Source organism: Leptosomus discolor, unplaced genomic scaffold, assembly GCF_034619465.1.
Source record: "Leptosomus discolor isolate bLepDis1 unplaced genomic scaffold, bLepDis1.hap2 HAP2_SCAFFOLD_45, whole genome shotgun sequence".
NCBI lineage: Eukaryota > Metazoa > Chordata > Aves > Leptosomiformes > Leptosomidae > Leptosomus > Leptosomus discolor.
The window spans coordinates 1,161,001-1,172,390 of record NW_028237842.1 but is presented as its reverse complement, the minus strand read 5'-3'; the positions used below and the strand labels follow the sequence as shown (position 1 = coordinate 1,172,390).

The window sequence follows — 11,390 nt, the reverse complement described above, 5'->3', positions numbered from 1 at the left end:
AGACCTTAAACAACACTGGTCCCGGTACGGACCCCTGAGGGACACCACTTGTCACCGTTTTCCATCTGGACATTGAGCCATTGGCCACTACTCTCTGGATGCGTCCATCCAGCCAATTCCTTATCCACTGAACCGTCCACCCATCGAATCTGTATCTGCCCAACGTAGGGTGAAGGATGTTGGGGGGGACTGTGTCAAAGGCCTCGCACAAGTCCAGACAGACGACACCCGTAGCTCTTCCCTTGCCCACTGATGCAGTCACTCCGTTGTAGAAAGCCACTGGGTTGGTCAGGCAGGACTTGCCCCTGGCGAAGCCACGCTGGCTGTCTTGAATCACCTCCCTGTCCTCCATGGGCCTCAGCATAGCTTCTCGGAGGATCTGTTCCATGATCTTCCCGGGCACAGAGGGGAGGCTGACAGGTCGGTAGTTCCCAGGGTCCTCCTTTCTACCCTTTGTCAAAATGGGCGTCATGTTTCCCTTTCTCCAGTCACCAGGGACTTCACCTGACTGCCGTGACTTTTCAAATATCACGGAGAGTGGCTTGGCAACTGCATCAGCCAATTCCCTCAGGGTTCTGGGATGCATCTCGTCAGGTCCCGTGGACTTGTGTATGTTCAGGTTCCTCAGACGGTCACGAACCTTGTCTTCACTTACTGTGGGAGGGACTTGGTCTCCCTGGTGGCTGTCTTGTGGGCCATTAGCTTGAGAGCTGTGAGGAGAGGGGTTGCCAGTGAAAACTGTGGCAGAAAAGTTGCTGAGAACCTCAGCCTTCTCCTTGTCTGTTGTTACTGTTGTTACTGTTGCTGCTCATCGGGGGCTACACTTTCTTTGACCTTCCTTCTCTTTCTCTCTCTCTCCCTCTGTCCTGCTCACTGTCTCTGGGTGGGTTTTTTTCATTCTGTATCCCACTGTCCCTGTCCTTCTTCCTGTCCATCTCTTACTCATGCTGCCCCTCTCTGCTGCTCCCTGACCCCCTTTCTTTTTTTTTTTTTCTTCCTCATCTCTCCACAGGGCTCCTGATCCCTCTTGTTCTTTCTCCATCCCTCGGTGAGGCTCAAACTCCCTTGTCTTTCTCTCTGTTGTTTTTCTTGTCTGTCACTTTGTCTTGCTCCCTGTCCCATTGTTTCTTGCTTTGTCCCTCTGTCCTGCTCCCTGACCCTATTGCTTTTTCACTCGCTCTCTGTTCTGGTGCCTACCCCAGATTATTTCTCCATCTCTCTCCTTCTCCCTGCCCTTATTTTTCTTTCTCTGCCCTGCTCCCTCTTCCTGCCTCTCTTTATTTCTTAGTCCTTATTTTCTCTGTCCTGTTCACTGTCCTCTTTTTCGCTCTGTCTGTAAGTCCTATTCCCTGTCCCCGTCTTTCTCTGTCCCGTCTTCCTTCTTCCCACCCTCTTCCCTATCCCTCTGTGCTGCTCCCCGACCCTACTTTTTCTTCCTTCATCTCTCTGCAAGACTCCCTGTCCCTATTTTTCTTGATTTCTCTGTCTCTCTGGGCTTTTCCCTGCACCTTTCTTTCTCTCTTGGCTCCTCAGGCTTTTCCCTCATCTTATTTTTCTCTTTCTAGCCCTTCACCCCATCAGCTTAACTGGCCTGACCAGGTATCCCCGTGCTCTGGTATTTACCTAGCACTGTCCTAGGGGAGATCCGTGTCTTTAGGGCTAGGGATCATTTAGGAGCTGATCTCCTTAAGCAGATGGCAGAGGTAGGCGTAGTTAAAGCAGAGGTTGTTCCCAAGCTTGTGCTCTGTGCACCTCGTTGAAAGAGCAGGCTGTGGGCCTTATTTTTAAGGAAGGTTTCTTGTGTGATGGTTATTGCTCCTAGGGAGGCTGCAGAGGAGCGGTGTTGGGGTCTGCAGGGACGGGTGGGACCTGCTGTGATTCCTCATAAATGTGACCTGGACTTGTCTTAATGCACTTAAATGAAACCAGACCGACTGCCTGTGGGTTTCTTCCTCAGCTCCAATTCCAACCCGTGTGCTCAGCGCTAATAAAAAAGAGACCCGGAGCCATTTTCCGGATGCCGGTGGCTGCATGTCAGTGGAGAACGTTGCTTACTCAGGCAACGGTGCAGTTAGTCTGTGATCAGGTACTTGCGTGATGGGGCTTCCATCAATGTTCTCTGCTCTTGCCACTTAAGCCCTTCCTGTTCCCGGCAGTTTTTAAGATGTATTTCTTATTCTGGGCTTCAGCCTGGAGTTAGACTTAATGTTGAATGGCTGTTATAATGGGCTCTGGCAGATGTGAGAGGGAACCCTGCTTTGCTGCTGTTGTTTTCTAGCACACTCTGAACTTTGGCAAGCAAAAGGAAGAGGGGTTGGAAGAGCCTGTTCTTTGAGAGTAACGTGTTCCTGTAGCGTGCCCATCTCTGTACGGTGAAGGTTTCCTCCCTGCAGTGTGATTTGGCTGGGCTGTGAGGCTGCATTGGGGTAGCAGAGGTAAGAAGCGCCATCTTCAAAGGTAACGAGGCTGTAGCAAAGCACGTAGGAAAAGCTGGTTTCTTCCTAGAACGGTGCCTGACAAAAATAGTACCAGGTAAAGGCACCTGCAGTTGGCTTTGTTATGCAGTCTTCATACAGAGCTTCTGATCCTGATTGATTTCTGGGAAGCAAGAGAGCAGTGAGGAAAGAAAACTGGGCTTGTCTAAATGGCTTCTTCATCGTAGGCCGGGTTTGAGCCTTTGCACTAGAACAGGTCTTTGCTACAGTCTGTGAACACAGAAAAGGAGGTGTCTGTAAGGGAAGTTTCAGCAGAAGCGAGGCTCAATTTGCGCAATTGGGTCCTCTGTATGTGCTGCAAATCAGAGATGACTTGGCAGTGTTGCCGTCTCAAGCACGTGCTGGTGTGTTAATGCAGGCCATCGAGGGCTGTTCAGGGGCACTTCTGGACTGCAGGTCGCGTGCCTGAGGGGTACCGAGTCCCAGGATGAGCCAGCTCCTGCCAATGGGTTAAGCTGAGAGGGTTCCACAGAACGGAAACCATCTTTGTTGTGGACCCCACACGTCAGAGGTGCGGACATGTTGCTGATGTCCCCCAGCCTGGAGATGTGGGGAGTTTTGCCAGCAGTCCAGTAAGGATTCTGTTTTCTGCTGGAATGGGTTTCCAGATGGGTTTAACAAGTGTTTTCCTCTCCACTTGCTGTGGCTGTCTGCAGAAGGGCCCTCCTCTTTGTTTGGCTTTACCAGTGTAAGGGCTCTGGAGGAGAACTGCCTAAACCAGCTTTCTCTTCATGGAGATCACTAGCATTTGTGTAGAAAAATAGAGGTTCAGTCAGTCGAGCTTACAGCATAGTGCTGTGCTCAGGCCATGGAGCTCTGCCTGCTGGAGATCCATTTCATTTGGACTCACTCTTTTCTCAGCTGAGTCTGTCTGAGTCTTGCGGACTTGAGCCCCTTGGGATGGTGACGCTGTAGTTCGAGTGCTGAAGTGGCCGTGTTTGGTTTGCCGTCGCCTTGCCACAGCAAAGCCCCTTGCAGGATAATGGTCCCACAGAGAACTGGGGCCTGCAATCTTCTCAGTAGTCTCCTGTAGCCTTCACGCTGCCAGGGTGTTGATGCTGTTTCCTCTGCAGTAAAATTCACCCTGCTCCTGGGATCTTTCCTGCCCTCTCTGGACAGAGTAATCCCTGGTCATTCATGAACTGATCATGCTATAGCTTCCATATTAAAAGGTTCCACATTAACATAAGGTGGAACTTTTTCACTGTGAGGGTGGCGGAGCACTGGAACAGGCTGCCCAGAGAGGTTGTGGGGTCTCCTTCCCTGGAGACATTCAAACCCGCCTGGACACGTTCCTGTGTGACCTGCTCTAGGTGGTCCTGCTCTGGCAGGGGGGTTGGACTAGGTGATCTTTTGAGGTCCCTTCCAACCCCTGGCATTCTGTGGTTCTGTGATACCTCAACCTAGGCAGGTTATTTTCCTTCATTCCCATCTTTTTCTAAAGTGAACCTCACAGTTGTGATAATCATGAAAGAGCTGGATTTTTTTGCCCTTACACAAACAGGACTTTCTAGAATAGCCTCTTCATTTCCCTATTCTGTGTTGGCAGCTCTGAGCGTTTAATCCGATCTGCTCGAGTCTCGGGAGCCCCGAAGCAGTGTTCTGAAGCAGCCCTTGTTAGGGATTCCTTCAGAGGTGTTAAAATACGAGCTGCTCGCTCTGCTGTAAATCGGAGTGACGGAAAAGGCCACGCTGCTTTTGAGTCCTTTTTTCCCTTCACTTTTTGTATCACTCGGGTACACATGCGGCCTCACCGGAGGCCGACTGGAGCCGGTCCTCCTGGGAGCAGCAGGGCTGCAGTCGGGGACTCTCCCCTGGGGTCGGGACTTTGCCTGAGGAAACTCCCTGGGATTGAGAGCCCTCACCCACCCCCCCACCCCCCACCCCCCCCCACCTTTGGTGAGTGAACGCTGCTAGGAAAACCTAGCAGGCGATGCAAAACCAAGGGGATCTCCCAAATCAGAGCTGCAGGAACATGGCCATGTCAGGACCTTGGTACAGCTCTTTTGTGGAATATCACTGTTCCTCAGACAGGATGAGTGTTTTGGTTTAGTAATCAGGCCACCTTCGGCAAGGTTGGGGGTGTCCCTTGCCACGTGGGGAAGGGAGCAGCTTGATGGGAGCCAGGGCCTCTCCGCTCTGCCTTTGGGGCTCGGTGCAGAAGAGATGGCACCTCTTCACAAGGGGCGGTGATGGGGGATGGGAAAGAAGGGCCCACGCAACCCTTGACAATTAACAAAAGTACTGTTTATTGGTGGGAGAGGTGGCAGGTGAGCCTGTGGAAGTGCCTAGCGTTTGTGTTCAGTTAAACAGGGCTTTGCCCTTGTGAACCCATTTTGGCTATGGCCAACGAGTGCCTTGTCTCTCAAGTGTTTTTCAGTAACTCCCAGAATGACCCCCATAATTTTACCTGACGCTGAAGTGACACCTTGGACCCACGGTGGTAGCTATTGATCTCTGTCCTCTTTTCACATTACATTCTCCTTTCCTTTCACCCTCTTTCCCCATTGCATGCCGCTTTATGGGCAAAAATAAAGTTTCACTGTTTGATTGTAGCAAGCCCCTTTGGCGTGGTCGCCTTAATTTTTCACTTGGAGATCACAGCAAACGAACCATCATGAGTCCACTGAGTGGACCGTGACACAGCAATTGCAGCGAGAGAGAGGAGTGAAAGTATGGGAGAAACATCCTGCAGACACCAAGGGCAGTGAAGAAGGAGGGAGAGGCGGTGCTCCAGGCGCCGGAGCAGCTATTCCCCTGCGGCCTGTGGTGAAGACCATGGTGAGGCAGGCTGTCCCCCCGCAGCCCATGGGCAGTGGAGCAGATGACTGCCTACACCCCGTGGAGGACCCCCGGCCAGAGTAGGTGGATACCTGAAGGAGGCTGTGACCCCGTGGGAAGCCTGCACCGGAGCAGGCTCCAGGCAGGACCTGTGGCCCGTGGAGAGAGAGAAGCCCACGCTGGAGCAGGTTTGCTGCTGGTGACCCCATGAGGGGGGCTCACGCTGGAGCAGTCGGTTCCTGAAGGACGGCACCCCATGGAGGAGACCCACGTTGGAGCAGTTCCTGGAGAACTGCAGCCCCTGGGAAGGACTCACGCTGGAGAAGTCATGGAGGACTGTCTGCTGTTAGAAGGGACCCCACATTGGAGCAGGGGAAACGTGTGAGGAGTCCTCCCCCTGAGGAGGAAGGAGCTGCAGGTACAGCAGGGTGATGAACTGACCCCAACCCCCATTCCCTGTTCCCTGTGATGCTCAGGGGGGAGCAGGGAGAGAAATCGGGAACAAAGTTAAGCCCAGGAAAGAAGGGAGGGGTGGGGGGAAGGTGTTTTAAGATTTGGTTTTATTTCTCAGTGCTTCTCTCTGAGTTAATTGGTAATAAATTACATTTGTTCTCCCAAGTCGAGTCTGTTTCGCCCGTGACAGTGAATCAAAAAAACTCACTAACAACCCAGTGTTATTAAGCAGGAGTTCTTTATCGCAGCGCTGGGCAGCACACGGGATGGCTCCTTCCATACGTGCGTGCCCAAGCGTTAGGATTCTTGCCTTGTATTTACAGCTTTTGTGTTTATTCATTACATTTCTAAGAAAAGGTTGGGTTATTCCAATTATTTCCAGGAATTCACTAACATAAGTTCCTCCCATAGTCCCGCCTAAGTCCTCCCAAGTTACGCCTCCGTTGGGGGTCCTTGGTGGTCGTTGGGGATGAAGGTCCGAGTCTTCCTCATGGTTGAATTTTTGAACTTGTCCTGTGGCACATGCCCTGCACCATCCTGGGTCTTTTCCAATTCATAGAACCAGCTCTTGCTGAGTGACCTCCCTGTCGTGATCTCAACCCACAAACCTGTTGTTCTATTTTTCTCTCCCCTGTCCAGTTGAGGACGGGGAGAGTGATAGAGCGGCTTCGGTGGGCACCTGCCACCTAAGCAGGGTCAAACCACTCCAGCCAGGCCCTAAGCATGGGCTTGCGTGCCTTAACGCGTGCCCCCACGGCTGTCTGCGTGGCACGTCGTTGTCTCCTGTCCTCTTGTGAGCCTCGGGGGCCCGTCTTCTCCACCCCATGGGGGCTCCCAGCACCCTCCCCTCTGTCCAGGCACAGTTTCAGCCCTTTGGTGTGACGCTTCCCCTTTGTGCCCGACTTGTCTGCCCGCAGCCTCCTGCCGCAGGGGCCTGCCGTGGAAGTCCTTGCCTTGCACAGGAGACTGAACTGGACTGAAGCGTGGTCAGCTGTGACAACTGGTGACTTTATTTCAAGAACTAAGTCGAGCGCAGCAAGTGCGTGCCCAGAGAGGAGCGTGGGCAGGACAGAGCAGGCCTCTGGCACTGAGGCTGCCTTTGCATCTCAGCAGGCATTGCCCCAGGAGGAAAGGGTGGTGCTACCCTGCAGGCTGCACTGGCTCCTGTTCCTCCTGCTGCTCAAGCCTTGATCCCCCTTAGGACCTGCAGGAGCTCCTGCAGCAGGTTAAAGAATTCCAGCAGCTTCTGCCGTGGAAACTGACAGGGCCTAAACCTGCCCGACTGGGTTGGGATTGGCCTTGGCCTCTGCACGGGGGTTGAGGTGAAGACTGGCTGTGGCGTTGGAGCAGCCGTTCCTGCTGGGCGCAGTCCCATCTGTGCCAGGATCCAATCGTAGAAGTGCTGCGTGGAGGTGTAGACTCCGGGCCGCTTGGCTCTGGCGCAGCCTTTCCCCCAGCTGGTCACCCCCACGAGCCAGAAGTAGTCAGCGTGGTTGTCTTGGCAGACAAGAGGACCACCGCTGTCACCCTGCAGCGGAGCGGAGGAGAGAGAGAGGGTTCCGGTGTTGTTGGGTGGCCCCGGGAGCACTGTGGCGGGCTCCTTCTCTCTCCCGGCACCTGCCAGAGCCGTACCCACTGCCCAGAAAGGCTCTGCTCAGGTGCTGGAGCCTGCAGGGCCTTGTCCAGGAGGGGCTGGTGGGCCTGCAAGGTCGGGCGCTCTCTCCTCTCTGCCCCAGTGGATCGTGGAGGTGGGATCGTGCCAGGACTGGGATCCGGAGCTCTGGGCTGGGGCAAGAGCACTGGGTGGCCTTTCTGGGCAGAGTGCCGGGGCTCTGGGACAAGGCGGGCGCTGGGCAAGGGCCTGCAGACGGGGAAGGGAGGCGAGCCCCGACAGCGGTGGGGACCCAGCGGCGGGAGGGCGACTTGCCGGGCGCAGCCCGCGCCGGGGGACGTTTGGGCGCTGGCGACAGGGCTGCCTGTGCTGCTGGGGGCTGGCGTGGAGCACGCTCCTACCTGGCAGGTGTCGATGCCGCCCCGCGGATAGCCGGCACACACGTTGTGGGGGTGGATGGCCCCTCTGTACCACTGGCTGCTGTTGCAGAGCTTGACATCGATGAGGCGGACCTGGGCTTCCTGCAGGACAGCGGTCGATCCTCCAGCTGTGAGCACAGAAAGGAGTTATCATGGCAGCAGCCCTTCTGTTCCCAGTTCTCCTCCCCTGTCTGGCTGAAGCCCTTCCCTAGGGCTTGCCTTTGCCCCTGCAGAGGCCTTGTGCCGGGCTTGCCCTTCCGTCTCGCCTTGGCTAACGGCTTGGGCCCCTCTCTCCGTGGCCGTACGTTCCCACAGCCCGACTCTGGCTTTTGCCGCCGCTGCTGCCATAAGCCCAGCCCGCCTCCCCAGCGCGCCGAGCTTGCCCTCGGGACACGAGCACTGTTTGGGAACTCACATCTTGCCATGGTGGCACCCCAACCGCTGACATAGCAGTTCGTCAGCCCTGACACTCTCAGCGAGGTGTCCGGCACGCAGGCGAGCTGTACGTAGTAGCCGCACTGGACAGGCTGGTCCAGTTCCAGCAAGGCGATGTCGTTCCTCTCCGTGCCGTTACGGTAGTGTTCGTGAACCACCAGCCGCTGAATGTTGCGCACTTGGGTCTCAGGGCCTGGCTGAGCCAAGTGGGTGGCCCCGATCACCACGCGCCACATGGTCACATTCCTGGAAGGCAGGTGGAGAGAGGGCTCAGAAGGAGCGGAGCCCCGTGCTGCAGCAGCCCCCCAGTTCCCTGCCTTCTGCTTCCCAAGGCAGGGAGGAAAGCAGCGCTGCGGAGGGTGCCAGTGCCCCAGCACACCTTGGGCACCAGGAACATGGAACTGGAGGCTGCTAGGAAGCGGTGGCATGAGCCCAGCCTTCTGCGGAGCAGTCTCTCAGTTGGGCTCGCCAGTGCCCCGGCACCGAGCGCACTGCAAGGCACCGGGATGGCAGGAGCTCGTGGTGCTGCGGACAGGGCACCTGCTGGTGCTGTGGGGATAGCCCCCTTCCCTGGTCCTCCTTACCTGGCCCCGACGAAGCAGTGGGCTGCTGTGAGGACCCACTGCGGGCTGATGAGGGACCCTCCGCACACATGGCCCGTGCCCGTTTTCCAGGGGTTCTGGATGCTGACGATCCAAGGCCAGGCCCCTGGCTGGGCACCCGTACCACCCACGACACGCGACATGCCATAGTGAGCCGCCATGGGCCGGAGCCCGCAGGTCCCGCTGTAAGAAGAAACTCATGAGTGTGCTGCTGGACGGCTGTGCTGCTGTTGAGGCTGAAGGTCAGCCGTCTTCCCTCCCCCCGAGGGGCTGCATGGACGGCAGGGCCAGGGAACCCCGTGGCTGTGCCTCCAGCCCTCTGTCCGCTTCAGCCCCGTAGATGGGTTGTGCCAGCGGCCTGGGTGCTGGAAAGGAGCTGAGGCTCCCACAGGGGGTTCGGGAAGCTGTGGGGTGGCCACGGGGCACAGGCGGGCCCCCTCCAGTGAAGCCCAGGAAGGGCTGCCCGAGCTCCCTCCCAGAGCCTCGGCCCACTTACCCACAGCTGGCCCACATGCCGTGCGCAGGCCGGCACACGGCCAGCAGGACGAGGAGGGCGAGCAATTTCATCGCTGCCGGCGGCACGTGTCAGCTGCAAGAACGAGGTCTTGTTGCCTCCAGCGCAGCCGCCGACGTACTGCCCGCAGCAGTCACGCTGCCTGAGGTGTCCTTGGCCCTGGGGCTGATGTCACAGAGCCGCCGTTTCTGGGTGTGGGGCACGGTGGCCTCTCGGAGGGGTTGGAGGTGGGGGTGTCAGCAACATGGGGGGTTTCCAAGCAGGAGGGGAGGCAGAAGCCGGGATCAGACTCCCCTGACTGACCCCTGCTGAACGAGGGCGCGCAGGCCCCGTGGCAGGCAGTGGCGCCTGCCTCCGAGCGCTGCCTGCTCACAGCCAGCAGGAAAAGAACAAGCGTGGCATGACGGCCTCTTTGGGAAGTTCACTGCCACCCTGCTCTCCACAGCCGTTTGCCTCCAGGTCCTGCCCAAAACACGAACACCGGGGAAGATCACCGCTGCAGGCAGTATGCGCCTGTTTGGGGGTGGAAGAGCCAACCCGGTCTCAGCCGTGGCCGGCAAGCAGCCATGTGCGACGGGGACGAGTCCCGCAGACCTGGATGCCTCCGGCGGCTGATGGCCAGAGAGCTTTTGACCAAACCCGGCGCAGAGCAGCCCCCTCGGAAAGCTTTGGCTCTCCCCAAGGGCCGCTGCTGCAGCCGGAGCGCACGGCAGCGTGGGCAGCTCTGGCCCGCCCGGCCTCCAGAGGGGGCGCCTGCAGACGGGGCCGCCCCGCGCAGCTCACGTACGGCAAGCGAAGAAAGCATTTTTCCTTCTTTTTCTCTCTTTAGTGATGGAGGTTTTCTTCCCTTTTCTTTCCCCAGTCTGGCCCTGGTGTTTGGCTTTGGTTTTCGGCCTCGTTTTTCACAAAATTCTCACAGGATTTCCAAACCTTGAGTTCTTTCAGCCTTGTTTTTCCCAAGATTCAGGGCCTCTTGTTTTGTCTGATGGACCAAGGGGACTGTCAGCAAGAGTTCCTTTCTCAAAGCTTGGTCCTGTTTTTCCAGACCCCAGTCCTGTTTTTTTTCCCAAGATTCAGGGTCTGCTTCATCCGCCGGACCATGTGGTCTATCAGCAATGCACACCTTACTAGTGACTGTTCCTTTGAACAAGAAGAAAACCGCCAGACTGGTGAAAGGGAAACCTCCTGCCCCGGAAAGTACCACCAGAGCGTCTTGCTTGGTTAGACTAAGAGATGGGCAAGAACAAATCAGTCAGTGAAAACATGGTTTTGAGGAAAAGATCCAAAGAAATTGCGGCTTTCGGGGGCCAAGGTGAGGCAAAAGAATGCATCTTTCAGACCTAATACTGTGAACCATTCATAGGTTTCTTTTAAACTAGTCAATAAGGTGTATGGGTTTTGCCACTACCGGCTGGAAATCTTCAGCTCTCTGATTTATTGCCCGCAGGTCTTGTACCAACCCTCAGGCTTCTTGACAGGCAGAATAGGAGTGTTATACTCTGAGGAGCATTCAGTTAATAACCCAAATGTTATAAATTCGCCTATAATACTTTGCACTCCTTGTCTGTCTGCCAATTTCAAAGGATATTGTTTTACCCTGACGGGTCATGCTCTTTCTTTCAGTTTAACAACAACCAATTCTGCATTTTTAGCCTTTCCAGGTATTCCCAAGGCCCATACTCCTGGGTATACCTGGTCTTTTATTTCTTGTACAATTTCTTCTTCTCTGATCTGGGGTACAGTGAGGGCCAAAGTTAAGATTTCAGTGTGGTTTTCCTTTGGTACTGTAAATTCAATTTCTCCATTGTTAACATTTATTTTGACATTCAATTGCTCTAGGAAGTTCCTTCTCAAAAGTGGTTTAGGGGCTTCAGGCAGGCAGAGGAATTGATGCACCCCTACACTTTTCCCAATTTTGAATTTTAATGGTTTCCGAAAGAAAGCCTTCTCAACCTGCCCAGTTGCTCCCATAATATTAACAGTTTGCCTACTCACAGGTAATAAAGTCTGATTTAACACTGAAAATGTGGCACGTGTACCTATTAAAAATTCTACAGGTTTCTCTTCTTTCCCTAGCTG

The 11,390-nt window shown here is 55.4% G+C and overlaps 1 protein-coding gene across 1 annotated transcript; it reads right to left on the bottom strand.

Annotated features, from left to right (window-relative positions):
* Positions 1–6,843: 6,843 nt before the first annotated feature.
* On the bottom strand, positions 6,844–8,958 carry LOC147412668 (acrosin-like). The gene is made up of 4 exons (XM_086481138.1): positions 8,780–8,958; positions 8,176–8,441; positions 7,743–7,888; positions 6,844–7,257 (listed from the first exon to the last, which is right to left on the bottom strand). The coding sequence occupies exons 1-4, from the start codon at positions 8,956–8,958 to the stop codon at positions 6,910–6,912; spliced, it is 939 nt and encodes a 312-aa protein (XP_086337264.1). The 3' UTR covers positions 6,844–6,909.
* Positions 8,959–11,390: the final 2,432 nt, after the last annotated feature.